Here is a 27,672-nt window from a genome sequence, read left to right on the forward strand (position 1 = left end):
GCCCCGCGCGCTTGCTTCCGCCTCCCTGTGGTGGCTGCTTGTTGTTGTGGAGGCCATAATGGCGGCTCAGGCGGCTGCAGCGGCCCAGGCGGCTGCGGCCCAGGCAGCGCAGGCGGAGGCGGCCGAGTCGTGGTACCTGGCTCTTCTGGGCTTCGCCGAGCACTTCCGCACCTCCAGCCCACCCAAGATCCGCCTGTGTGTGCACTGCCTGCAGGCCGTGTTCCCCTTCAAGCCGCCTCAGCGCATCGAGGCCCGCACGCACCTGCAGCTGGGCTCCGTGCTCTACCACCACACCAAGAACAGCGAGCAGGCGCGCAGCCACCTGGAGAAGGCGGTGAGCGCGGGCCGGGCCGCGAGGGAGGAGGCGTGGGCTCCTTGCAAGGCCCGGGCTGACTGGCGGCGACCCGGCGGGCGGTGTCGCGTCTCGGGGACCTGGGGTGCGATTTCCGTAAGAGCAATGGGACCCTCGTCCGCCTCCGCTGGACCCCGAAGCCACCAGCTTCTCAGGGTGCCGGAGGGCCTCGCCCCCCACCTTATTTCCCGTTTCTGGTGATAGACAGGGCTCCAGGAGCCCCCCCCTCAACTCACACAGGACTCTGAGAGTTGTCTCTTCTCAGGAGCAACAGCGGCCCCACATCGTCAGGATTTGGGGAGTATCCCACCCGTGGGTGGCTGTGGGGACACCCCCAGATCGGTTGCTGAGGAGAATTGGCTTGAATGCCCACACCTGAAGTGACTTGGGATAGCCGAGAGTTGAGGTGAAAGTCGAGGCTCCCCCGGGAGTCTGCAGCCTGGTCTCTCGGGGAAACCTAGGAGGGCATTCCCCTCCTCGGGGCCGTAAGTCTGGTACTCGGGCAGTCTGGAAGGTTTCGTGCCATCTATAATGCCCAGTGTCATAGGTGGGAAGCCAAGACCCAAAGCCTGGAATGAGACATTTCAGGTCGTGTGAGGAAGCCCAGAGCCTGGAATTGGTCATTTGAGTTTCTGTGAAGAGGCAAAACAGGGTTCTGGATTCTAGGATGAATTGCTGAGTAAGAGATCGTGATCTCACAGCTCCTGCTTTCCCTCTGTCCACTTGTGGCTTGTCTTCCTTCCACCTTCCTCTAGTCCGTCCTCTTCAGAGTGAGCCCCTCCCTCCCCCTCAGTCCGACTTGTGACATCTTGGTGCAGCAAAGAATGTGGGAGAGTGACTGTCATTCTGCCCGTTAAACTTTCTTTTCACAGCAACTCTGCTCCTGTGGGACCCCTGCTTCTCTTTTGCTATTTACCCAGTTCTGTTCTGCTTAAAGGAGAGAGTTCTTGGCCGGGCGCGGTGGCTCACGCCTGTAAGGGAGGCTGAGGTGGGCAGATCGCTCAAGGTCAGGAGTTCAAAACCAGCCTGAGCAAGAGCGAGACCCCGTCTCCACTAAAAATAGAAAGAAATTAATTGGCCAACTAAAAAAATATAGAAAAAATTAGCCGGGCCTGGTGGCACGTGCCTGTAGTCCCAGCTACTCCGGAGGCTGAGGCAGGAGGATTGCTTGAGCCTGGGAATTTGAGGTTGCTGTGAGCTAGGCTGATGCCACGGCACTCACTCTAGCCTGGGCAGCAAAATGAGACTCTGTCTCAAAAAAAAAAAAAAAAAAAAATAGTCACTGTGTGTATTTTCTTGTTCCGCCCACTCGGCCTCCATGTAGGGGAAGCAGTCATGTCTTAAGTTGCTCTCTTAACCACTTGGCTTTTGGGCCCATCATTTAAATCCTTATCCTTGTGAAGTACCTTTACTCTATTTAATGGAACTTTGAATCTTGTAGGGTCTTCCCCTTCCACATGGTCCCTTCCGTTTTATGCCTGAAAATTCCTTTCTTTCTGTTGGTTGCATCCCCAGCTGGGAATGTGTCTGGATTTCAGTTAAAGTAACATTGTTTTCCATGCCATTTGTCCTTCTGTAATCATTTGTCATTTCTGGGTTTTTTGTTTGTTTGTTTTTTTGAGACAGGGTTTCACTCTGTTGCACAGGGCAATCTTCCTGTCTCAACCTCCTGAGTAGCTGTGACTACAGGCACACACCACCACACTCAGCTAATTTTTTTTTTTTTTTTTGGTAGAGATGGAGTCTTGCTGTGTTGCCCAGGCTGGTCTCAAACTCCTGACATCAAGCTATCCTCCTATCTTGGCCTCCCTAAAGTGCTGGGATTACAGGCATGAGCCACCATGCCCACCCTATGATTTCCTTTTGTGTTACAACACAAGCATGCTATCTTTAATAGTCTTCACTGTTTATTAATCATACATTTTTCCCAATCAGACAACTGTCAACTTTTATTCTTTCCTTTTCCAAAGCCATTCATTAAAGAATCATGATATGTTTTTACTCCTAGAATTGGTTTGCTTCTTTCTAGTTCTGAAAAGCAAATGGCCAAAGAGGTTCCAGTTTCTTTTCAGGAAGCTAACCCAGAATAACAAAATAAATTTTTTAAGGTAAGAAAATATCTCTTAAGTATTTTGTGACTATTGTCTCCTTGATCATTCTCTCTGCTGTTTGGTTTTTTTTTTTTTTTTTTTTTTTGAGACAGAGTCTCACTCTGTTGCCGGAGCTAGAATGCCATGGCATCAGCCTAGCTCACAGCAACCTCCAACTCCTGCGGTCAAGCGATCCTTTTGTGTCAGCCTCCTGAGTAGCTGAGACTACAGGCATGCACCACCATGCCCCGCTAATGTTTTTCTTAGTGTTTTTTGTTGTCCAGCTAATTTCTTTCTTTCTTTTTTTTTTTAGTAGAGGCGTCTTGCTCTTGCTCAGGCTGGTCTCAGCCTCCTGAGCTCAAAGGATCCGCCTGCCTTGGCCTCCAAGGTCAAACCTTTAGCCACTGAGCTGAGTACACTATCTAGCTTCCCTATTATTTTCGTCTTTCGCCTTCTATCTAAGAGACCTTGAACTCCTTGACAATCACATTTTTGTATAAGGTTAGATTATTTTCTTATCTATCTGCTTCCGACAGTTTTGAACTTTCTCCTCAACTGCATTTGTAAACCATCTAGAAGGAATACACTTACCTGTCTCTTCCATCAAGTGTGCCAGCTTTGAATGTACCCATCAGAGTCAGGGAGAATGTGTCTCCTTGTCTTTCTTTTTCTCTTTCTTTCTCTCTCTTTTTTTTTCCTTGTAATAGATACAAGTTCAAGACCTCAGCAGCTTTTTTGATGTCATGGCCACTGGTCCTCAGTGATTCCTGCTTCTGCAGGCCTTCGGAGCACCTGCTGCTGCCTCATTCCCTGCTCTGCTCAGCAGATTCTGAAGCTGTTAGGATGCCTGACAAGACACTTAACCTGAAAGCCTTGCTTTTTTGATTATGGTTTTAGCAGTGATGGGATGTGTTGTCAGAATTATTGACTCTCTGGGACTCCTTGAGTAAATAGTTTGTGATTATAAGGAGTATCACTTTACTCAGAAATTTCCTTTTTTTTTTTTTTCCTTTTTTTGAGACAGAGTCTCACTCCGTTGCCTGGGCCAGAGTGCCGTGGCATCAACCTAGCTCATGGCAACCTCAAACTCCTGGGGTCAAGCGATCCTTCTGCCTCAGCCTCCCAAGTAGCTGGAACTACAGGCATGTGCCACCATGCCTGGCTAATTTTTTCTATATATTTTTAGTTGGCCAATTAATTTCTTTCTGTTTTTAGTAGGGACGGGGTCTCACTCTTGTTCAGGCTGGTTTCAAACTACTGGCCTTGAGCAATTCTCCCGCCTTGGCCTCCCAGAGTGCTAGGATTACAGGCCCGGCCACTCAGAAATTTCTTGGCTAGAGAATTTGCAAAGCCATTTCTGCAGATCCTGTCGGATTCTGTTCCTTTTTATTTTGCTTTCCTGTCTTCCTGCTGCACACTTATCCCTGTGTGATTTTCTTCAGTCTTCTCATCTTGTAGACCCTGTGGCTTTTGCTTTGTTTCCATACCTGTCTTTCAAGCAGATGGATCCAGTTCAGTCATTTGCACATCTGCTGCGGCATCAAGAGAATATGCCTGTATATCCTTTTCCTTCTTAGCCTCTTTACTTTTGATCACATAGTACTTTTTATCCCCTGGCCTTGAAAGTGCATCATCATTTTTAGATTTTCCTGATTTGAATGCCACTTCTCTAGAAGGAATCATTTGTTATTTTCTATAATCCAGGCAGTTGTTGTTTGAACAGGGCTCTTTACTCACTGTGTATCCCTGTCAATGCCGCGTGTGCATATCTGTGTGTATCTAGAATGTAGCTGCTTTCTGATGGTGGTTTTGCTCATCTGACTTAGAAAGCAGTTCCAAACTGTGCCAGTCAGAAGCTTTTTAATTCTGCATCCAGGTTTAGCCTGAGTGTCTAAGGTTTACTTTCCCAGCAAGTGATGAAACGCCTCCCTTTGTCTTCTCAAGGCCTAGCAGGGCTTAGTTTTGAGCCGCTTCTCATCAGCACAGCTGCAGCAGTTCTCTCGTCTTTGAGGATCATGGCTGCAGCCTGATAAATTCCATCAGCAGGGAGCAGGGACTGTGCAGAGCTGGTCTTTTCGCTTTCATGGAGGAGCGATCTTTGCTCCCTCCTGTTCTCGATTCCATTTCCTTTGCTCTCTGTCTCTGAGTCACGTCTGACTTCAGGATGTGAGATCTGTTTAGGAACTGTCACCTCATGGTTCTACCAACTGGTCTCCTCCACTTCCACCCCAATTCTTCACATTCCCACTTGCGAATTACGGTGATGTCATTGGCGCCTTCTGTATGCCAGGCCCTGCGTTGGTTCTTCTCGGGGCAAGGTCTCACTGGATCCTCAGCAGACCCACAGGGTAAGGCCCACTTACAACTTGTTGATAACCACACCGGGTACCACAGGAGCATGTACGTAGCCGCGTTCACAAAGCAGGAAGAGGCAAGGGAGACTCCTAAGTGCTTTGCTTCCATCTTCTATCCCAGGGGAGTTGTAGTCAGTAACTATTTCTGCATATTGTAGCAGCTTGAAAACCCTGATTTAAAAAAAAAAAGCAAAGTTACTTTGGTTTCAAGAAATAAGAAGCCTTGAAACAGTCAGCCTTGGACTGTATCCTCTAGGCACCAGAGCTGTGCTGACCTGGGCCCTCCCACCCCACGTGGCACCTGTTGGCCATGCAGCAACAGCCCCCCACCCCCCACGAACTGGCTTACCTGGAGAGCCCCAAGGCAACACGGGGGCTTCTGCCAAGGACATTCACATTCCTGCCCTGCTCCCTGCAGGCCACTCAGGGGTGAGGGGGGCTCTCACTTTGGCCTCTTTCCCATCATGAGGAAGGAGACATAAAAGATACCTTTTTCCTGTAATCCTAGCACTCTGAGAGGCCGAGGCGGGTAGATCACTTGAGGTCAGGAGTTTGAAACCAGCCTGAGCAAGAGCGAGACCCCGTCTCTACTAAAAATAGAAAGAAATTAATTGACCAACTAAAAATATATAGAAAAAATTAGCCGGACATGGTGGCTCATGCCTGTTGTCCCAGCTACTCGGGAGGCTGAGGCAGGAGGATTGCTTGAGCCCAGGAGTTCGAGGTTGCTGTGAGTTAGGCTGATGCCACAGCACTCACTCTAGCCTGGGCAACAAAGTGAGACTTTGTCTCAAAAAAAAAAAGAAAGAAAGAAAGATATCTTATAATATTACATAGTAAAAATCATAGCAATGACCTAGCATCCTTGGATAGGATATCCTGCATACTTTATTTGTGAGATGGATATAATTTCTGGTTTCTGTATATTTCTGATTTGCAAATTTATGTTAAAAGTTTTACAAAGGTACAAAAATTAAGTTATTTGATTGGTGTCAGACTGGCAGTTCTGGGGAAGTGACTAGTTCACCGTGATACTCAGCCCAGCCCATCCTTAGGAACAAGTGTCGTCGTGCATATTGTCAAGGTCTCAGTGATGCTGGCCAGGCCCAGTGGCTCACACCTGTAATCCTGGCACTTGGAGAGGCCGAGGCGGGAGGATCACTCAAGGTCAGGAGTTCAAAACCAGCCTGAGCAAGAGTGAGACCCCGTCTCTACTAAAAATAGAAAGAAATTATTGGCCAACTAAAAATATATAGAAAAAAAATTAGCTGGGCATGGTGGCGCACGCCTGTAGTCCTAGCTACTCAGGAGGCTGAGGCGGGAGGATCGCTTGAGCCAAGGAGTTTGAGGTTGTTGTGAGGTAGGCTGATGCCACGGCACTCTGGCCAGGGCAACAGAGTGAGACTGTCTCAAAAAAAACCACAAAAAACCAGGAGACGGTGGCCGTGAGTCTGTGGACTGGATTCTTTATCTGGCTCTCCTGTCAGAACACAGAGGAGCTGGCAGAGAGGGAAGCTGATTGTCAGCAGACACATCTGGCTCATAAAGCATAGGTGTCAGTGGGTCAGAGGAAATTGGGTCCAGCCCAGCTGTCCACTGAACAGCCACCCAAAAGTCCCAAAGGGGGAAGGGACGAAAAGCTGTTTTGGGGAGGAAACATTGGCGGGCCCTTGCAGGCCTGAGCTCTGCGGCACAGGCTGAAGCTTTGCAGGAGTGGCGTGGTGGGGCCCTCCCCAGGCAGCAAGCGACCGGCTGCATCCCTCGAAGTCCACCTGCCACAGACATGCCTGTGTGCACTGTCCTCAGCTCCAAACTGGGAGCGGGCCTTGAGTGGGGGGGCAGGGAGTGTCCCTGGGCCACAGACTTGAAGGAAGGCCTGTCTGCCCACATAGGGTTGGGGGGATTCACCTCTTGTCCTAGCTCCTTGCTTGCCTCTGCTGGGTGCAGTGACACAGAAATGGGGCCGGCTTTATCACAGGTCTGAGGCACGTCCGGGCCTGACCCAGAAGCTCAGCTGTGGGTGCCAGGTTTACATCTTGGTCCCCAGGCTGGGTGTCTGCCTGTCGTACATGGCAGCATGCCATTTATCCACCCTGGACTCTCTGAAGGGCTCCCCTTCCGCGTGGGGGCCTTGCCTGCCCCATGGTGACCAATCACAAAACCACGAGGCACTGGAGATGGATCTCAGGGTTGGGGGGGACCCCAGCCCAGCTCTAGCTCATCTCCTCTGCCTCTTCCAGGTGTCCCCTTTTTCCTCTGTGACCAGGCATCCCTCCCAGTCGGTGGCCTTCTGGAGCTTCTCTTGGTGCTCTGTGCCTATTCTCTTGCTGGTCTGTGGGGAGCAGCTGCTTCTGTGGAAAGCACCCTGACTTCCCCTCCGTCAGCATCACACGTGTTCCTGCTGTCCCCCCAAACATGGCCTCCAGCTGAGGAGCCTCACCACTGGGGCCACACTGCTGGTGGCAGGCCCTTGCCCTGCCCCACTGAAGACCTTCAGCCCCTCCTGTCCCTGCCACGAGGGAGGCCTTAGGAGGGGACCAGCGGAGGCAGACACGTGGGCTGGCTGCAAAGCACCTCTTGCCTGGACCGCTCGGCCTCTGTGCACGTGCTTGTGTGCACGCATGTGACAAGAGCCTGTGGCTCCTGCTCTCGCTCACACTCCCAAAGCCATCCCTCGTGGCCCACTTGTGTCTCATGGACATTTGGTTTCAGAAACAGCTCCATGTCTCCCCAGCCGCTGGTCACCCTCACGCCAGAGGCGTCTCCAGCCCTGGCCCTCACCCCCACCTGCTGACCTCCCGGCCTCCCTGGCTCCTCCTCCCTCTCTTCACTCGTTCTTTTTGGTGCACCCAGGAAGGTGTTAAAATTCAGATTTTGTCGGGTGCTGTCCTTTTCTGCCCCTGACTGGATCAGGCTCCAGGGGTGACATCAGGGACATTCTGACCCACAGCTGGGGACGGGGACTGTGGCCACTGTTGCCATGTGAATAACACAGACCTGTCGGGCCTTCCAGCCTCTCCTCCCTGGACCTCTGTGCCTTTTTCATGGGCTCTTTGCCTGGAACACCTCCTACTCCCCCTTTGCCTTGGGAATCCCCCCTCATTTCCTTTCAAGGCCCGGCCCCAGGTGTCCCCATCCCATACTGTTTTCCCACAAAGCATGGGGAGCTACGTCTTCTCTTCAGCTCCAGATCCACCGTCCGGCAACCGCCAAGGCTCTTGGCAGGCATCAGTTGGCCCACAAATGTCTGTGGTACCTGGCAGGAGCGGCATGGGGTGTGTGTGCTGGGTGGTCTGACCGTGGCCGGCGTGGTGGGCTAGCCCAGGAGCCTTCTGGAACGTGGAACCTGGGCACGGTGGTCCCTGAGTGGGATCCTGTTACGATCTGAACTGCATTCTTGGCTCGTGTCTTCAGCATCATCCCAGCACTTACCCCTCCTTTGTGAGCCTCACTTTGCTCATTTCCACGTTGCTGTTACTTGTCACCTCTTCATGAAGGACTGACACCGTAAGACCCACTCTCCGGTTGTACCTGATTCCTTGTGTAATGCTTTGCCTGAGAGGCGGCCCTACTTCACTGTGGCACATGGGGGCCTTGGTGGGACCAGGTCGCCTTTGCGTTCCTTCCCCCTGAATCGGTCCTGGCCACCGGCGGGTAGGGTCTGACTTCAGAGCACCAGCCTTTCCTCTCTGTCAGAAGGCGGTGTCCCTTCTTCCCCCAAGCCCCTGCCAGGCACTCTGTGGCTTCTGTTCCCCTTGCTGGGTTGGAGGGAAAGCGAGCCCAGCCTCTCAGGCCGAGCAGGCCACCTTCCCACTTACCGCACACTGGGCAGCCTTTGGTAACAGGACAACCTGTGCAAACCCCAGAGCGAGCCATAACCAGATGCCGAGTGTCTGCTTCAGAATTAATTCTTTTTTCTTTCTCTTTCAGTGGTTAATATCACAGCAAGTATCCTTTTCTTGTTCGTGCTGTTCCCTTTAAGGAATTCTCTGTTTGAATAACAAGGTCTTAGAAGCTTGAATCCCATCTCAGGTTGTAGTAACCAGAGAGTGTAGGATTTGCCCCACAGGCCGCCTAGAAAATCCTCACTCAGCCGCCTCTGAGGCCAGCAGCTTCGCCTGGATGCTGTGCTCCTGTGGTCCTCCCTTCACACCCCGGCATCCAGCTCCGAGCCCCGCCCTGCGACAAGCTCAGGTTCGCTGGCGGATGTGAGAACTTGGAATTTCGAGGCAGGCAGGGACAGGCTGCCTGGCAGACATCTGCAGCTCTCGAGCCCCAAACTGTAGCCTTTTAAACTGACCTTTTCTTGCATTCTCGGTACTTCCTTAACTGGATGTCACTAGATCCCGCAGTTTGAAGATGTTAAATTTGAAGCAGCAAGTCTGTTATCTGAATTATATTGTCAAGAGGTAAGAACACATTTAGGTTTCTGAAAGCAAAGTGTGTCTCTCCCTGTCGCCAAGACACGATGGCAGACGGCAGCTCCGGAGAGCTAAAATCCCCTCTGGCTTTTTTTTTTTTTTTTTTTTTTTTTTTTTTTGAGACAGAGTCTCGCTTTGTTGTCCAGGCTAGAGTGAGTGCCGTGGCGTCAGCCTAGCTCACAGCAACCTCAAACTCCTGGGCTCGAGTGATCCTACTGCCTCAGCCTCCCAGGTAGCTGGGACTACAGGCATGCGCCACCATGCCCGGCTAATTTTTTTATATATATATCAGTTGGCCAATTAATTTCTTTCTATTTATAGTAGAGACGGGGTCTCGCTCTTGCTCAGGCTGGTTTTGAACTCCTGACCTTGAGCAATCCGCCCGCCTCGGCCTCCCAAGAGCTAGGATTACAGGCGTGAGCCACAGCGCCCGGCCCCCTCTGGCTTTTAACTTTTCAAATTGCTTTCCTACCTCTCACACCCCGGCACTGGGGCAGTCACATGCTAACAAGGACTGGCAGATTCTTTTTCTGCTGAAGACCAGTGGGAAAGGCAGCCTCGCTCCTAGCCTAACAAGTCCACACAGTTTGCCGCCTTAATCCGGTTTCTTATTTCAGTTGTAGCTGAAAATTCACCTTCCTCCACTTGGAACCGTGACACCCTAAGGTGGCCAGGCGGCAGGGAGGTGTGTCTCACACCCCTGCTACCTCTCTCTGGTCTGAGAACACAGATTTGGAGACCCGCTTCCAATATGACTGCTAAGGATTTTGAACTGAAGCGACTGTCAGTTTAGTGGAACGGGAAGCTATTTTAAGAGTGGCGCAAAAACTTCCCAGCTAGCGAGCCCAATAAAATATCTTTCTTGCTTTTAATAAACTTAATTGGCAATCCAAAAAAATCCTTTGGTGAGCATGAACAGGAACCGCCTTCTGGCACCACAGCTGCCGCTAAGGAACCCGGCTTGTTGTTTTTTTTTTTTTTCTACTTCTCCTTCTCCTCAAACGTGACTGTTTCCTTTCAGAATTCCGTGGATGCAGCAAAGCCGCTGCTGCGGAAGGCGATCCAGATCTCTCAGCAGACGCCGTACTGGCACTGCCGCCTGCTCTTCCAGCTCGCGGTGAGTGCCATGGCCCAGACAGGCCCGCGGGGCCGGGGCACACACCCCCCCCCAGTACAAGTAACAGCAGAACCTGAGACACACAGCCCCCGCCCCCCACAGACACTCAGGGGATGTGGGGATGTTCCTTTAACCGGCTCACAAGCCGCCTCCAGCGTCTGTCCCCAGCAGCACGCCCTGCTCAGGCCCGGCTCTCGGCAGCACCCAGGGGTGATCAGCGGGAGTGCCTGTCTCCCCGGGGACCGGCACAGGGCATGGTGCTCAGCCTCCTCCTGGCTGCTCCTCCCGGCCCGCGCTTATTGAAAGCTGGGGAGCTTCCTGCCAGAGGCTGGCTGCGTTTTTGTAAGAGCTACACTGAGATTCCAAGGGGCTGCCTCTGGGCGACAGATGCCCAAGTCGAGCCTCGTTTCCCAGAGCCCCCATTTCAGGGGCTACTGGGGCATAGCCTCATGCTGGCATCCACAGGGTTCCCCTTCCGGTTCCCTTTAGCTCCCCAGACGTCGGTGGTGCCCCGGTGCCTGCCCTCCAAGATGCTCAGTTGGGGGAGGGGGTGCCTTTCTAGGCCAGGCCTTCCTGGTTGCAGTGACGGGGCCACGGGCACCATCGTGTGGGCACCTCTTCTGTCCTGGGCTCTGCTGTACCTCCCCGTGACTGGGCACCCACAGCTGTCCCTTCTCTGGCTGGCCCCCAGCCTCTCTAGTCCCTCACTCAGCCTGCCCTCCAGGCCATCCCCATGACACAGCCCTGTCCCCCACCTAGGCAGGCAGCATGTGGACCCTGGACTGGGAGTGTCCTCCAGGGAGCCCCTCACCCCAGGAGGGTCTGGCTGGGAAAGTGCCCTAATGGGCAAAGCTCATCCAGCAGTGGGGGCTCCCAAGGCCCTTCTCCCCTGAGGCCCGCTTTGGCCCCACTTGGACATGCTGGCTCCTGTAATCGTCCCATACACACCTGTGCCCACGGGCAGAGGAGGGAGCAGGCCAGGCAGTGAGTGAGTTACCTGTCCTAGGTCACAGAGTTGGTGGGTCGTGTGCTTGTGCCACAGGTGTGCCTTCCAGGGTCAAGCGAGGTGCTTGTCCCCTTTCAGCCTCTTAGGGCTTTTGGATTTGAAACTCCCCTAGACACTTACCCCTGAGGGAGTCTCTCCTTGTGGGCCCTGGAGATGCCCCCAGTGACTCAACCCCACAGGTCACCTAGGATGCGCTCAGACAGCCCTGGGCACGCGCATAGCCGGGAGGAGGGAGGCAGGGGCGGAGTCTGTGTCCAGCAAACATTAACTGCTGGTTCTAGGCACCATTAAGTTTAGACAACGTGTGCTGTAGGTACCATTAAGTTTAGACGACGTATATTCTGTAGGCCGTCTGGAGCTCCATATCCAAAGCAATTAACCTTGATGAGATAATTTGGTTAATTTAGCTCAAAACTGACACTAAGGCAATTTTGTGGGTTTGTGGGGAGGTTTGGTTGAACTTGCAGCCAGGCCAGGCTCTGTAAAACTGAGGGGCTTGGCAGCGAAGGTCATTGCTCTCTCCTTTTTAGCAACTGCATACGCTTGAGAAGGACCTGGTGTCAGCCTGCGACCTCCTGGGCGTGGGGGCCGAGTACGCCCGGGTGGTGGGATCCGAGTACACACGGTAGGCATCGGCTCCCCTCCCCCACCCTTGCGTAGGAAGGGCTCAGCCCTCTTACTCCGGGACAGCAAACAGAATCGGCGTTGCAGCGTGGAAGGATGTCGACCCTCCCGCGTACCGAGAGGCATGGAGACTAAAGCCGCACCGGGACGCTCCTTGCACCGTCGTTCATGGAGTAAAACGTTTGCCAGTCGAGTTCTTGAGGGCAAGGGGCGGCCGGGCTGCTCCACGCCATGGGCACTGCTCGTTTCTAGCGTCCTTGCAATGAAAGGCGCTGGTCTCGTTTGCTCGGCTGTTGGGCGTCACCGCACAGGCGTGTCCTCGTCGGTGTGGGGCATGCACGGCGCTGACCGTAGGCCACGCCAGTGTCCACCCGCTCAGGGGAGCAAGGAGCTTGTCAGTGCCTAGCAGGAGCCGAGCAGGCCGGCGTTAGTGTAGCAGACGGGACGCAGGCTCGCGACGTGCACAGAGCCGCTTAAGCTGTCTGGAGACTGGTACCGTGGGGTCAGAGGTCAGGGAGCTCGGGTGCTCCGGGTGCCCTCTGCGAGGCCTCCTCTCTGTCTCCCCCCACACACAGGAATCCTCTGTAGTGGGCAGGTTCCAGGCAGCACTCTTTCTGCGTGTGGGGGGATTCTAGAAAGTTCCCACAAAGGGCCTTCCTGGCCTGAGCCAGAGTGCTCTGGGACCGGCCCCTGTCTGTCAGAGTGAGCTCGTCCCGTGGAGTTGTCAGGACACAGCAGCCCCCAACTCTGTTCTCGGTCTCCCTCTGAGCTCTAGACCTGTGAGCGCCCACAGGTCACCACGCCACTCCCGACAGCTCCCCAAAGGGCGTCCTTGTCGCTAGCGTGCTGCCAGGGGGCGGGGCAGAGCTGTTGCCTGTACACCCACCTACTGCCCTGCGTGTTTCCCAGGCAGGCTGCTCTGGGCAGCCAGCGTGGAGTGGACATGGGGTCTGTGCAGAGCGGCCGAGGGTCGGCGCCCGCGGGTCTCCCGGCTCAGGGCCTCTAAGCAGGTGCATTCTTTGTGAGACAACATGGGAACCTTGATGTCATGTCTCCTCCCTTAGATTTGAAGAAGCAGAAGATGGGTAGGTAGATCCTGGTGTTCCCTAGTGGATGACAGGGAGCGCAGCTCCCCTGCCTGGGGGCGGGCTGCTCAGCGCGTGTCCCTGCTCTGTCCCTCAAACTCGTAAACTCGACGTCTCTGCCTTGGTCTCCTCACCTGTAATGGGGAGAGCAGCTGCTCCTTGGCAGCGTGTCGGCCACAGCACACGGGTGCCCTGTGAAGGATGGCAGAGGACAGGATTCGGTGTTGAGAAAACGGGGGGCTCCCCAAGATCGGCACTGCACGGTTACAGCTGCTCCTGAAGGCAGGTCCAGGCAGGGCCACCCACCTCCCTCCGCTGTTGCTTTGACTGTTCTCTGAACTCTCCTTGATATTGCTGCATTACCTTTCCCGCCGAGGACAGCTGCACGTGCTGCTCTAGAGAGCGCGGGAGGTTGGAGAGAGACCGTAGATGTCTCCCGAGGGTGGAGGTGGTGGCCAGAGGTGAGGCTGCGATGTGCCCGGGGCTTCCCGACTTCGCCCCCTTCACCCCGAGAGGCACCCGAGGGGGCTCAGCCCAGTTCACGGACCAGGCAGTGAAGGGCAGACGGGCCCAAGGGCGCCGCCCGCCCCCGCCCAGCGTGGCTGCCGACGCCGAGCCCATGTCCACCGCGTCAGCAGGACCGAGATTGGAGCGGCATGCCGTCCTCCACCCCGCCTGGAACTCGGCCTCCCGAGTGCTATGTCTCCTGGGCTCTTGAGCCACGCTGGTGTGTCTGCACCGTGGAAGAAAAGTGAATGCAGATAGAACAAGACAGAGCAGAGCAGTCTGCACATCAAACAAACCCCAGTGGGCACTGTTCCCTGTCATCCGTTTAGCCTCCCCCGAGATGGCACATGAGGTCCCCTGAGCACCGGGGCAGCCACGGTTAGCTTGGGAGGCTCCGGGGCCTTCTCAGACCTGACTCCCTGTCTCTGTTTTCCAGGGCACTGTTCCTCCTCAGCAAGGGGATGGTAAGTCAAGGCTGGGCGGGGTGGCCAGGTGCCCGCAGGTACTGGGGAGATGGGGCTGGGGCCACCACAAGTTGTGCTTCGATTTGTGCCGAGGCAGGAGCCTGGTTTCGAGCTGCTGGGGCTGGGATTTCAGGCTGGCTTTGCCCCCCGGGGCAGGAGTGGCACGCCCAGGGCAGGCGGGCAGGTGGGCAGGTGGCCCCGTGCTCCCAGGAGGGGCTCCCACAAGTCCCACGGCCCAGCTCAGGCGCCTCCCCCTCCACAGTTGCTGCTGATGGAGCGCAAGCTGCAGGAGGTCCACCCGCTGCTCACCCTCTGCGGCCAGATCGTGGAGAACTGGCAGGGGAACCCCATCCAGAAGGAGTCGCTGCGCGTCTTCTTCCTGGTGCTGCAGGTGACCCACTACCTGGATGCGGGGCAGGTGCGTGGCGCCTCTCCGGGGGGGCTGCTAGAGGGCGGCGGGTAGGCACGGGTGGCACGTGGACGGTGGGCCTCCGGCACAAGGCCCGCTCTGTCATCACCTCTCCTCACATGGCAGGGCTGCCATTCCAGCCCCGATACGTACACGCCCCGGCCTGCTCTGGTACACACTTGCCAGATGCTCTTGTCTCTGGGAGCTGGGTCCGTCCTAGTGGCCCTGCCTTCATCCTAGAAGTTGTGACATGTGGCCTCACACACAGTGCACAAAACACCCAAAGCCTCCAAGGCCTCCATTGAATGCTCAGAGAATCCAAGAGAATAAACCATGCGGGTTTGGGGGTGGTGCCTGGCACGGAGCAGGTGCTCAAGCAGTGTCTTCACAGCGCCCCCCAGCTGTGAGGTTGAGTAGGTAGGGACCCAGCCATGTCCTGAGACTGGACTCCTTAACCCCTAGTGGGTGAGGAGCAGCTGTGTTCAAATACCTTGTCCCTGTGTTTTTGTGACCCTCTTGACCCTTTGCAGGGTGGGGCTGTTTGTCCCCCTCAGCCCTACCCCTGTCCCAGTGGGCCAGTCACTGGTGGAGCCCAGTAGCACCAAGGGCCCAGAAAGCGCTGTGTGGGCACCTTGGCAAGGGGCTTCCTCAGTTTCCCCACCCTTTGCCCATTAGGGCAAGCACCAGCTCAGTGTGTAGGAATGCAGAGTGGACTGCAGCCACCCATTCCCACGGGGTGCAGGGGTGCAGAGACATCCCAGGGCCTCAGGGCAGGGCTTCCCAGTGCAGATGGGCCAGTCTGTTAGCCATGGCACCTGCGGGATGCCTGGGCCACTTCCCACCCCTGAGGTGTCCCCGCCTACTCTTCTGCTCCTGCCCTCTCGGGGTCTGGCTGCAGGAAGGCCCAGTGCAGCTCCAGCGGGCTCTGGAGACAGGCCCCTCCTGGGCCTTGGTGTCTCGACGATCTGCCTGGCCCTGCCTTGTGCCCTGAGAGGCCGGTTAATCACAAGGGTGGGGTGGGAGGTGGGTCCCTCTCCCAGGAGGAGGATGTGGCAGGAGGGGAAGGTGCCCCAGGAGGAAGGGGCAGAGGGGTGGCTGAGTCGGGCCTGGCCTCCTCCCGAGGGCCCTGGCTGCTGGTGGGGAGCCACGGCGAGAGCAGGCACTCAGGCGAGGGTGCCCGCCGCAGGTGAAGAGCGTGAAGCCGTGCCTGAAGCAGCTGCAGCAGTGCATCCAGACCATCTCCACACTGCACGACGACGAGATCCTGCCCAGCAACCCCGCCGACCTCTTCCACTGGCTGCCCAAGGAGCACATGTGTGTGCTTGTCTACCTGGTGCGTCCCTGCCGGGCCTGAGGCGGGGGTGGGCGGGTGGGAAAAGGACCCCAGTACCCACTGCCGTCCGTCTCGTCACCAGGTGACCGTGATGCACTCCATGCAGGCCGGCTACCTGGAGAAGGCACAGAAGTACACGGACAAGGCCCTCATGCAGCTGGAGAAGCTCAAGAGTGAGTGTCCAGGCCAGGCGCGGTGGTTCACACCTGTAATCCTAGCTCTCTGGGAGGCTGAGGCCGGAGGATTGCTCAAGGTCAGGAGTTCAAAACCAGCCTGAGCAAGAGCGAGACCTCGTCTCTACTAAAAATAGAAAGAAATTAATTGGCCAGCTAAAAATATATAAAATAGCCGGGCATGGTGGCGCATGCCTGTAGTCCCAGCTACTTGGGAGGCTGAGGCAGAAGGATCGCTTGAGCCCAGGAGTCTGAGGTTACTGTGAGCGAGGCACTCTAGTCCAGGGAACAGAGACTCTGTCTCAAAAAAATAAAAAAGTGAGTGTCCAGTGGCTGTGTGGCCACAGCGCCCCCTGGTGGGCACCCAGCCAGGCGCTGCCTGTGCTGGGGCAGAATGACCCTGACTGACCACAGCTCTGGAGTTGTCCCTGCCTGGGGGTGGTCTCTTCATCCGCAGTTGGTGGGTGTCAGAGCACAGCGGGCCAGGCATGGGGTCAGGGGCCAGGGCCCTGCAGCAAACCGGGTGCTCAGGTGGAGCAATCGGTGGCTGCTTTTGCCAACTATGATCCACATTGTGCCAGGGATGTGCTCAGGGCAGGCTGTGATTGGAACTCAGCTCTCAGACTGACGGCCGGTCCTCTGGAGGTCACAGGTTCCTTCCAGCCACTCACCTACTTAATCCATCCTGTGAGACCAGGGACCTTTGACTGGCACAAACCCAGAGCCCCTGGCGTCCCTGGCTGGCTCAGCATGCGTTAATTTGCCCTTGGGAGTGCTGCTGAGGGAACAGTCGTTAGAAATGGGGAGGACCAAAGCCCGAGGGGCCTGCGTGTCTCTTTCTCCGTGGCCAGACTGGGAAAGAGCCGTGCTGTGTGGTTTCGACACGCAGACAGCTGCTCAGGGCTGCCGGGAGCTGGGCCCCGCCTGGGGCCCCCAACTGCCACCTGGGGCCCCGTCGCAGGCTCTCGTGATCCAAGGCAGCTTCCACGTTTCTAGAACCTGCCATATCCAGATGCCCTTGCGTGCTTAGTGGGGTGAGAATCAAAGACAAATCGCAGATTCCTTGCTCTTAGAACATTCCGGCAGTCAGTCCCCGACTCCCGCGCTGTCTCCTCACCTGGACGCAGAGGAGCTCCCCCGCACTGAGGGTGCAGTGAGGACTGAGGAGGATGGCGGGGCGGGTGCCAGGCTGCCGTGGCAGGAGACGGGCAGGGGTGGGGGCGAGGTGGGGCCGGCCAGCGCCTCCCACCCACATGCTCACCCGCGACTCTCCTCCACAGTGCTCGACTGCAGCCCCATCCTGTCCTCCTTCCAAGTGATCCTCCTGGAGCACATCATCATGTGCCGGCTCGTCACGGGGCACAAGGCCACGGCGCTGCAGGAGGTAGGGCCAGTGGGGCCGTGCAGACGGCGGGGACTGCCAGGTCCTGGAGGTCTCAGACGAAGCTGGGATTCACCAGTCACACGACACAGGACGCTGTGTCGTGCTGTCTCACTGTCACTCAGCAGGTCACAGCCCTGCGTGGGGATGACTGAGTAGAGAACCTGGTGCAAACACCAGTGGCCCCTTTCCCAAAAGCTGGCACGCCCAGGGGGTGTTGTACGTGGCGTCCAGGATTCGAGGTCCTCCGATGGTGACCCTCGTACCCTGTCCTGCCCCAGAGTTTGCAGCCTCAGGTGCCCACCCTGCCGAGAGGGCACGGGGGCCTCAAGTAGGCCGGTGGCACTTCTCAGCCAAGACACACGTTGGGAAGGCGGGAAACGGACAAGGGTCACCGCCCGTGATGGGGTCAGGGCCGTGCTTTGCTGTCGCGTCCAGCTGGACTCTGTGCCCCAGTCTAGGCAGGCAGGCATGGGCACCCTGCCAGCTGTGGGTCCCTCTGGTGCTGCTCGGGCCCGGGCTCCAGGCCGGGTGACAGCGGCACGCTCTCTCCCGCAGATCTCCCAGGTCTGCCAGCTGTGCCAGCAGTCTCCCCGGCTCTTCTCCAACCACGCCGCACAGCTGCACACGCTGCTGGTGAGTGACCCGGAGACAGTACCCCAGGCCGAGTCTGGGACGTTCCCAGTCGATACTCACGCAACCACCTCAGTCAGGATCCAGAACGTTCCTAGCGAAGAACCCCATGACCACCCCCAGGCAGAATCCTGAGTGTCCCCAGTGAGCTTTCTTCCGAGAAGCATCTCATCGAGTCCCAAGTTGACTTAGGTCTGGGGAGGTGGAGCTATCACGCACGTCACCTTTTTCATAGCTGGCTTGGGAGAGTCACCTGCCGTGTTTGTCAGGTGCAGCCCGTGGGGGCCCCGGGCAGGCTGCACGTATGTGGCTCGGATCTGAGCCTCGTTGGGGGCCCCCGGCGGCCGCCCCGGGTGACACCACCTTCTGCCTTCAGGGCCTGTACTGTGTCTCCGTCAACTGCATGGACAACGCGGAAGCCCAGTTCACCACGGCCCTGCGGGTAAGGTGCCGGCCCCCTCACCCCTGGGGCGGGCCGCACTTCCGAGTAAGGACGTGGGCACGGTCCGCGACGAGGACAGCAGCCATGCTAGGTCAGCCACGCGGAGCCACGGTCCAGGAGGGCAGCCCCTCAGCAGCTAGCCCCACGCCGGCCTAACAGGGACGCCGTGCTGTTTGCCCAGCTGTGGGGCGGGCGGGCCTGGCCAGCCAGGGACGGGGCTTCCGGAGTTACCCCCAGGACAGGTGCGAGCGGGAGGCACAGGCACTTCCACGTCCGACTGGGCGCCGTGGCGACGCCCACCACCCCCAGGCTGGGTTGGCTCCTGTCGCAGCTGAAGACGTGGAGTCACCCAGGTTCAGGGGCTCCCTGGAGTCGCCCGTGCAAGTGGCAGAGCTGGATCACCCCCAGGGGCTCTGTGAGCAGAGGAGCCCTGCCCTGCTGCGTCAGGGAGGAGCACACACCCCAGGCTCCCGGGCCCCACCGGGCCCTGGAAGAAGGCTGCTGTTGCCACGCCCCCAAGGGTGACCCAGCCCAGGCCCCGGTCCCAGCTTTGCCTGCCTTGCTCTAAGACCAGACAGTGTGTCCCTGCCTCAGCCTCAGTGTCCTCACAGGAAACGGAGGCCGTGGCTTCCTTCCGGGTGGTTCCGGGAAGGTCCCCAGTAGAGATGTCAGGGAGCGAGCGCTGCTCTAGCCCCATCTCAAGCGAGGTCACGGGGAGTGCAGTGCCCACCCTCTGCCTGTTGAATGGGGCATGGGGGTCTCCCCTCTGCCCCCAGGGGTGTTCCACATGTCTGTGGGTGTCGCCTGCCAGCTGCTGGCCTCAGGTGCACAGGTGCCTTGCAGAGGCGTGCCTGGGCGTGAAGGCGGCCTCGGCGCCTGCTCTTCTGCCCCCGCCCCTCGTTCCCCGGCCCTGGCTGGCTCCTGCCGCAGCAGCGCCCGGACCCCTCCCGGTGCCGCGACGGTCTGGCCACCTCCCCATCTCACTCCCACGAAGGGCTGCTACTGCTGCAGCATCAAAGTGCCCGAGGCCACACACCCCTGCAGTCCTCCCCACCAGGCCAGGAGGGGGCTTCCCTTCCGGGCCCAGCCGGGAAGCAGTGACGCCAGGTGCCAGTCCAAACCCACCTGGCCCCAAGTGTGCTCCTCCTGTGTCCCACAGCAGACATCCCCACCCGTGCTGCTCCCAGAGCATCTTTGCTTGGTTCAGAAGACCCTCTGGTCCTCCTCGGCCGGGCCAGGGTCCCGTGGGGGGGTCCACACCTGCCGGGCTCCCTCAGCCTCTTGCCCAGCCCCGCTGGGAGCCGGGATCTGGGCAGCACTTGAGCCACTTCAACTGGCCCCTCTCCTGACTGTTCTCGTCCCCCCAGAAGAGCCAGGGACGCCACAGTCCCCACACCACTGGTCATCGCCGGCGTTTCCAAGCTCTGACACAGTGTCACGAGCTATGGGGCAGCGCCTGTGCCCCTGGGTGACAGCTCCCCGCCCCGCCACCCTGGGAAGAGCAGTCCTTGTGGGACTGGCGTGTGCCTCTTCCCCAGCATGCACCCGGGTCCCAGAGGTGGCCCGCAGTGGTGTGGGGGACGGGCCGCCAGGTCTCAGTGCAGAGAGACAGCAGGAAATAGGCCCAGAGACAGCACGTTCCCAGGGGGATCAGGAGTGGCCGTTTGCCTTTTCTCTGTTTTCCAACCGTCCCGTCACCCTCGGGCTTAGGGGTGAGCGGGATGCGTCCAAAATGAAGAGAACAGGTTATTTCCGAAGTAGCTGCCGTGGAGCTCCCAGCCCCCTAACGTGGCGTCTCCTTTCCAGCTCACCAACCACCAGGAGCTGTGGGCCTTCATCGTGACCAACCTGGCGAGTGTGTATATACGGGAAGGAAATAGACACCAAGAGGTAGTAGGTGACATGCTTCATGTTTGGTATCCTTTCTCTCCATTCCCCTCTTATCCGGGGTCCGGGGGGCCGTCCGGGCACCAAATCTCAGCAAGCCCCGGGGTGTTCGGGCTCCGACGGGGGCGGCACCCTGTGCGGAAGCACAGCAGCGAGGCCAGAGGTGGGTCGGCGGCCGAGGCTGGGAGAGGCCAGGTCTGGGGAAAAGACATTCCTTCAGCCACGGAACATTTTCCCTGTTCAACAGGAGCCACGCTTTATCAACTCCCACGGGAAAAATCTGCCGCCCAGTAGCCTGAGCTGTCTGCTCCAGCACCTTGCCAGGCCCTGGGGCTCAGTCCCGAGGGGCAGTGGCTTGGGCCGGTCCTGTGCCGCCAGCCTTGGTGGGTGTGCTCAGGTCCACCCTCACAGGCCACGTGCCCTGGCCTCGGCGTCTGAGCCGGCTCTCACAGAGGGGCAGGTTCCTCCTGCCACCGCCCCCCGCCCTGGAGTCACCCTCTAAAGTGTCCCCAACTGGGCCCCTTCCCCCCCACCCACACAGCCGTTGTTCTGGCTCAGGCCCCCTTTGGCTCTTGTCTAACGAAAAAGGTAGCCGACCCCCCAGATTCCTCCCGGGTAGCCGACCCCCCAGATTCCTCCCGGGAGGGGGTTTGGGTCGCAGGAGCAGAAGGCCCAGCCCCGGCTGCCCGAGCAGTCAGGACACAGCCGGCAGGGTGGTCTGGGGCCGGGTGAGTGCGCAGGGTGTCGTGGAGGGGCCAGCTCTGCTGCGTCTCTGCCCCCGGGGGGAGGGGGGGTGTCTGGGTGCAGCCTCAGCCCTCAGGGTCCCCGAATGGGAAAACCCATCACCCCCTGGCCCCCAGGGCCCGTGTAGACCAGCCTTCGGACCTTCCCCCAACCCCCCACCTGGGACGAGGCAGAGTAGGCGGAGTGTGCGGGCCCCACCCCAGGCCCTTTGCACCAGGGACCGCTCTCCTCTCGCCAGTCAGTCACTGGGCCTCAGTGTCCCTGGAGGCCCCTCTCGGGTGTGAAGAAAGCCTCACACTGAGACCCACCCCCTCCCGATCGCTGCTCAGGGGCCGGGAGCCCAGGGTGTGGGATCCAGGCTGCCGGGTCTCGGCAGCCCTGGGCGCCTCAGCCGCACGTGCCGGCCGCCCTTTCCCTCCGCGTGACGGAGCAGCCTGGCCCTAACTGGCGTTTCCCCCCCAGCTGTACAGCCTGCTGGAGAGGATAAACCCCGACCACAGCTTCCCCGTCAGGTGAGCGGCCCAGGGGCCACGCGTGCACCATCACGGGCTCCCTGTGCTCCGTGGGTGGCACAAGCCCCCGTGGGGCCCCAGAGCACCCGTGCGCCCCCACTCTCTGTACGGGGCTTCCCAAGGCTTCCCCACGCACACTGCCCCTTTGCAAACCTGCTGTTTCCTGGGAACCCCTCCTGACATGCTCCGTGGGTGGCATGAGCCCCCGTGGGGCCCCAGAGTGCCCGTGCGCCCCCACTCTCTGTACGGGGCTTCCCAAGGCTTCCCCTCACACACTGCCCCTTTGCAAACCTGCTGTTTCCCGGGAACCCCTCCTGACATGGCGCTCCGCTCCCCACCGCAGCTCACACTGCTTGCGAGCAGCGGCCTTCTACGTCCGCGGGCTCTTCTCCTTCTTCCAGGGCCGCTACAATGAGGCCAAGTGAGTGCCGGGCGGCCCCGTGCTGGGGGTGGGGAGTTGAGGGGGGTGGGGGTGCCTCTCCCCGTCCGGCAGCATCCGTGTTCCCCCCGTGCAGGCGATTTCTGCGAGAAACGCTGAAGATGTCCAACGCGGAGGACCTGAACCGGCTCACGGCCTGCTCCCTCGTTCTGCTGGGCCACATCTTCTACGTGCTGGGGAACCACAGGGTGAGTGCGGGCCTGGGCTCCTCGCTGGGGGCCGGCGGGGCAGGGCGCTTGGCACCCACAGTGGGCACAAGCACAGGGCAGACGGCAGGCCCGGTCGGGGGGGAGGGGGCGCTGGCCTCGTGGTTTCCGCATTGGTCGGGCGCAGCCCCAGGGCTCAGTGGGGCTGCCCTCGCTGGCAGGGACGACAGCGGGTGCCCCTTCCTGCGTGCTCCACCACCACCCGTCACACACAGTGTCCTGCAGGGCACCGAGGGCCCCCAGCGATGGTCCCCTCCTGCAACTGGCAGTCCCCGAGTCTCCCCAGCCCACTCATTGCCTGCGCTGTCCCATCTGATCTCACAGACCTGTACCGTCTCTTTAAAGAAAACATTTTGCCATGTTATGAAACATGACGTGTTCAGAAGAGGCTGAGGGTGGCCGGGCAGGATGGCTCATGCCTGTAATCCTGGCAGTCTGGGAGGCCAAGGCGAGAGGATCATTTGAGGTCAAGAGTTCGATACCAGCCTGAGCAAGAATGAGATCCCGTCTCTACAAAAAATAGAAAAATCAGCTGGGTGTGGTGGTGCGTGCCTGTAGTCCCAGCTACTCGGGAGGCTGAGGCAGGAGGATCACTTGAGCCTAGGAGTTTGAGGTTTCTGTGAGCTAGGCTGATAACACGGCACTCTAGCCTGAGCAACAGAGTGAGACTCTGTCTCAAAAAAAAAAAAGAAAAAGGAAAACACACCTTCCTTTGTCCCTTCTTTACCCATTCGGCCCTTTTGCTCCTGCTGGAACAGGCCTGGGGCAGGCTGCTGCCCCTCCCAGGTCCTGGGTCCCCTGGATGAACTCACGTTTCTAATTGGTTCATATTGTTGGTAGAGAGCTAATTGCCACTGGTGCCTTTTTTTCCACCTGGAAAGACAGGGGCATCCGGAGTTGCCCGTTGGCCAAGCCCCGCTGAGAAGGAACATGCAGAGCCAAGAGTGAGGGTAGTTTGTTTTTCTCAAGGTGGGCCAGGAGTACTTCCGAGAGGGCCATTTGAAATGGGCTGCAAGGTAGGAGTAGGAGTTCTCCAGGCAGCAGCAGAATAGCACGACCCTGGCTGGGTTTGGCAGATGGGTCCCAGGCTGTCCCTGCCACTGTCCCCTTAATCCTGTCGCGGCTGCTCTTGGTTGACAGGAGAGTAACAACATGGTGGTGCCTGCCATGCAGCTGGCCAGCAAGATCCCAGACATGTCGGTGCAGCTGTGGTCGTCGGCCCTGCTGAGGGGTAAGTGCAGCAGCTGCACCTCCTCCCGACCCTGGCCTGGCCCACCGGGAGGTCGGGGCTGCTGGGCAAGCCCTGCTTGGCCTGGCATTGGACCGTGGCCCCAGCCTGGCACGGGTAGCAGGTCCTCCTGTTGGAGTGCGGCAGGCACCGGGCCGGGCCGGTTCCGTCTGCACGTGCCCAGAGGCTTAGCAAGCCCTGGCTCTGCCCCGGCTGCCTCCCCTAGAGGCCGATAGTGGTCGCCCTGTAGGACAGGCCCAGTCAGGGGGCTCTGGGTGCTCAGCGGGACCCAGTGATGTTCACACTGCAGGCCCCCCACCCCCGGCTAGGAAACGGGTCCAGAGCTGTGCCCAGGGCCTGGGGAGGAGGGGCGGTGTAGTCTCACCCACCCCGCAGGACAGGGTGTCGGGCCCCTGCCCGACAGACACCCGAGCGCTGGGGCCCCCTGGGCGGGCTGGTGAGGAGCCCGGCACAGGGCCTTCCCGGTGCTGCCGACCAGCCCTGTCCTGCCCCTCAGGCAGCGGGCACGTGGCTTTGCCATCCCAAGACAGGGCTCGGCCGGTGCCAGGACATGCCAGGCATCCAGAGATGCACTGGTGGAGCCGGGCGCGACCTTAGGGCTCCGCCTGCACCCAGTGGGGAGCAGTGGCTGGGCAGACAGTCGCTGGCACGCACCTGTCTCCCCCCAGACCTGAACAAGGCCTGCGGGAACGCCATGGACGCCCACGAGGCTGCGCAGATGCACCAGAACTTCTCGCAGCAGCTGCTCCAAGACCACATCGAGGCCTGCAGCCTCCCCGAGCACAACCTCATCACGGTATGGGCGTGGGGCAGGGTGGGGCTGGCGGGCTCCCCAGCGGTCCCCCTGCCTGGGGCAGGAAAGGGCCCCCTTGGCTGTGTGTCTTTGCCCGGCAAAGCCTGACTCTGCCCCGGGAGCTCCCCCTGTTGCGGGAGACGGCGACAGACACCGTCACTGGGCAGCGGTGCAGGGGCCTCCTGGCGCCTGTGGCTGGGGCGGGCGTGGAGGACAGAGGGGCCCCGCCGGGCGACGGCCCCAGGGGAGCAGCGTCCAGGCTCGCTGTCCTGGGAACGGCCCGTGCCATCTCACCCAGCGCGTCCTCTCCTCCCCGCAGTGGACGGACGGGCCACCCCCCGTGCAGTTCCAGGCTCAGAATGGACCCAACACCAGCCTGGCCAGTCTCCTGTGAGGCGCCTGGAGGGGCCGCCCGGCTCCCGGCCCGCGCCCACCGCCGCCAGACAGCACTTGCGCCTCCCCGGACGCACTCGCTTCCTTCCCACCGTCTCTAGAGCTTCCGAATCCGGGGCACGAGGAGCCAGTTCCTGCCCACCCAGCAGGGGCAGCCGGCCGCTCCCGCCCGTGCCGAGGCCTGCAGGTGGGCGTGGGAGCTGACTCCAGAGCCGCCTCTGCAGCGGACCCAACGGCCTGTCCTCGGGTGCGGGTCCTGACCCCGTGAGCCAGGTGGGCTTGTCCCCTGCCCCTCCCTCGCCTGGGCCCTGATGCCAGGCAGGGGCCGGAACGTTCCGTCTGCTCACGGCGGTCTCCAGAGCCTGAAGGCGAGAGGCCAGTTTCTGGCCAGATGCGGAGGGAAGAAGTGACGGCCGCGTGGGACAAAGCACGGGTCCCATCGCTCCTCCTGGCTGGCCTTTCCCTCCAGCATCAGCCCTGTGCCACCAGGGCCCCTGGGCACGCACGAACTCAGCTTCCAGACATCATCTGGATTCGCCATCCCGCCCGGGGAGTTGCGCGTGATCGCAGACACAGGCGTGTGCGGTGGAGTTTCACAGAGCTGGGAGCTGAGACCTGTGTTGGCGGCTGCTGCGGGAAGGAGGCGGACAGAGGGGCACCTTGGGCCCACCCGGAGCGCAGGGCCTTCCTCCCGCAGCTCTGCGAGGGCGTCTGGACTGCGGCTCAGGCTCCTGGCCTCCCGCCTCCCTCTCAGGGGAGGGGAAGGCGCCTCCCGGCCTCCCCTGCCAGTCTCGGGGGGCGTGGGCACCTTGTCCCCAGCCGGACCGCGGGGAGCCCTGCTGGGCCCAAACCGCAGCACTTGGTTTTATGCTCTTGAATGACGGGGAGGGGCCGGCGGTGGCAGTGGTATCGGGAGTGGTGGTGGCTGGGATCAGGGATCAAGGCAGCACCCTGCCCGCTTCTGGAGCCCGGGAGCACCCCCTGCGGCCGCGCTGGGGGCCTTTCGTGGGGGAGGGGTGGCCGCTTCAGGCCTTGTGGCCCCAGCCCCACGAGGGCTGCTCCTGGGAGCCTGGACGCCCCTCACCAGAGGGACCTTGGGGTCGATCGGGTCAGCTGCTCGGACCCCTGAGGCCTGGGTGTGCCTTCCCCATAGCAGGGCCACCGCCCACGGCCAGGGTGGTGGCAAGGACAGGCTGGCAGGGGCTTGTCCCGAGAGGACACACAGTCTCTGGGTCACCAGGGAGAGCCTGGCCCTGTCCTGTCTGCCCTGAGGGGCCGTCCCCTTGGCCAACACCCCCTCCCCCGGCCAGCAAGGCCGACAGAAGAGGGTGCAGCCCTGGCCCACAGCTGTCCCTGTCCCGTCTTCCTCCCCAGCCACGGCCTCTGTGGCCCCACCTGGAAGGAGCCCCGGGGTCCCCCGAGTCGGCACCTTCCCTGCCTCCAGGATCTTGTGTCTGCCAGCTCGGACCCCGCAGCGTCCCGCCTCTCCGGACCCGCGTTCGCTCGATCACGTTGTGCATCATGTTCGTTCCTGCCTATTTATTTAAGCCTTTCTTTGCTTCTAGGGCATTTTGTATGTAGAGCAATTGAAAAAAGAACCTCAGAACTTAACATCTGTCCTGATGTTGAAGTGCTTTTAGTGACCACCCTGTTATCTATGTATATGTAAAGTTAAGGATGAGATTTTCAGGTTTACAATTAAAATTCAACACTCAATGTTTAACATTCTGCTCGAGCTTTATGGAAACCAAAGCACATGCGTGTGTGTGTGTGTGTGTGTGTGTGTGCGTGTGCAAGTTTGGGACCTGTCTTCACAGCAGATCCGATCACACAAAGTACCTTCCTGCGAGTCCGGGGTGGGTGCCTCGCTCGCTTGCAAGACGGGACGGCAGGCGGCAAGCTCCCAGGGGGCCGTCACAGTGTCCCACAGCTGCGTGTTTAGGGAAAACAGATACAAACTCCAGACCCTTCAGCAGACAGGGATGAAGGGCTAAAAGAGTCTGTTGGCAGATAAATTGCTGAGGGCCGGTCACGCCCTCGAGTGCACCTCCCACTCCCACCACGCCCCGTGGTCAGGGCTCAAGGGGTCTGGCCCCCAGGAGGCCGGGCACAGCAGGAGCGAGGCTGCTGTGTCCCTCTGCGACACAGCCTGGCCCCACAGTCGCTCTCCAGGGAGGCCAGGGGCCTCTCCCGGGTAAGCGCTCCCAGCCCCGCGTAGCAGGAACTCGAGGGTGATGGGAACCACAGTGGCTAAATGAGCTGGTTGTGTTTTCTGTTTCGTTCAAGTTTTCTAACAAGTACGTTTGGTGTAATGTCCTTTAATGGGTTTGTAATATCTTAACGGTTTTAGCAGCCTGTAACTTTTCAGCTGGTGCTTTTTTTAATCAGGAAAAAAAAATTTTTTTTGTAAATAACAAAACATTGTTTAAAAGATATAAGCATAGAACATAGCTTCCCGTTTGTGGATTTCTCTTCCTATATATTCAAAGTAAAATGACATGCAGGAGCCATTCGCTGTGTCTTTGTCGTTTCGTCTGCCCTTCACCCCCACCCAGAGGCGACCTTCAGCCTCAGCCCACCAGTGGAGCCCCCTCTTTGTGGCAGGGTGTGGGGTCTTCAGCCCACAGGGTGTGAGGACGCAGAGCCCCGTATCCTGAATGGGGTGACCTGAGGCTTGAATCTCCACCTCCTTTTATTGATAATGGTCTGTCTCTACCAGGAGGGGGGCTCATGCCACCATGTCCGGCTAATTTTTTCTATATATATTAGTTGGTCAATTAATTTCTTTCTATTTATAGTAGAGACGGGGTCTCTTGCTCAGGCTGGTTTCAAACTCCTGACCTTGAGCGATCCTCCCGCCTTGGCCTCCCAGAGTGCTAGGATTACAGGCATGAGCCACCGCGCCCGGCCTTTTTTTTTTTTTTTTTTTTTTTGAGACAGAGTCTTACTTTGTTGCCCAGGCTAGAGTGAGTGCCGTGGTGTCAGCCTAGCTCACAGCAACCTCCAACTCCTGGGCTCAAGCGATCCTCCTGCCTCAGCCTCCTGAATAGCTGGAACT

The 27,672-nt window shown here is 58.9% G+C and overlaps 1 protein-coding gene across 3 annotated transcripts; it reads left to right on the forward strand.

The window, feature by feature from the left end:
- MAU2 (MAU2 sister chromatid cohesion factor) lies at window positions 1-26,337 on the forward strand. Of its 3 annotated transcripts, none has more exons than XM_012741444.3 (19): window positions 1-334; window positions 8,727-8,744; window positions 9,140-9,205; window positions 10,239-10,334; window positions 11,871-11,965; window positions 13,993-14,020; window positions 14,283-14,438; window positions 15,616-15,762; window positions 15,845-15,935; window positions 17,216-17,319; window positions 17,875-17,952; window positions 18,326-18,391; window positions 20,198-20,284; window positions 21,485-21,534; window positions 21,878-21,955; window positions 22,050-22,161; window positions 23,320-23,410; window positions 24,097-24,224; window positions 24,541-26,337. In XM_012741444.3, exons 1-19 carry the CDS (start codon window positions 59-61, stop codon window positions 24,613-24,615), a joined length of 1,842 nt encoding a protein of 613 aa, XP_012596898.1. In that variant the 5' UTR covers window positions 1-58; the 3' UTR covers window positions 24,616-26,337. The 3 variants fall into 3 exon arrangements, with proteins under 3 accessions (XP_012596898.1, XP_012596899.1, XP_012596900.1); XM_012741445.3 differs by having other exon boundaries at window positions 20,198-20,281; XM_012741446.3 differs by having other exon boundaries at window positions 15,869-15,935.
- Window positions 26,338-27,672: the final 1,335 nt, after the last annotated feature.

Source organism: Microcebus murinus, chromosome 4 (genome assembly GCF_040939455.1).
Source record: "Microcebus murinus isolate Inina chromosome 4, M.murinus_Inina_mat1.0, whole genome shotgun sequence".
NCBI lineage: Eukaryota > Metazoa > Chordata > Mammalia > Primates > Cheirogaleidae > Microcebus > Microcebus murinus.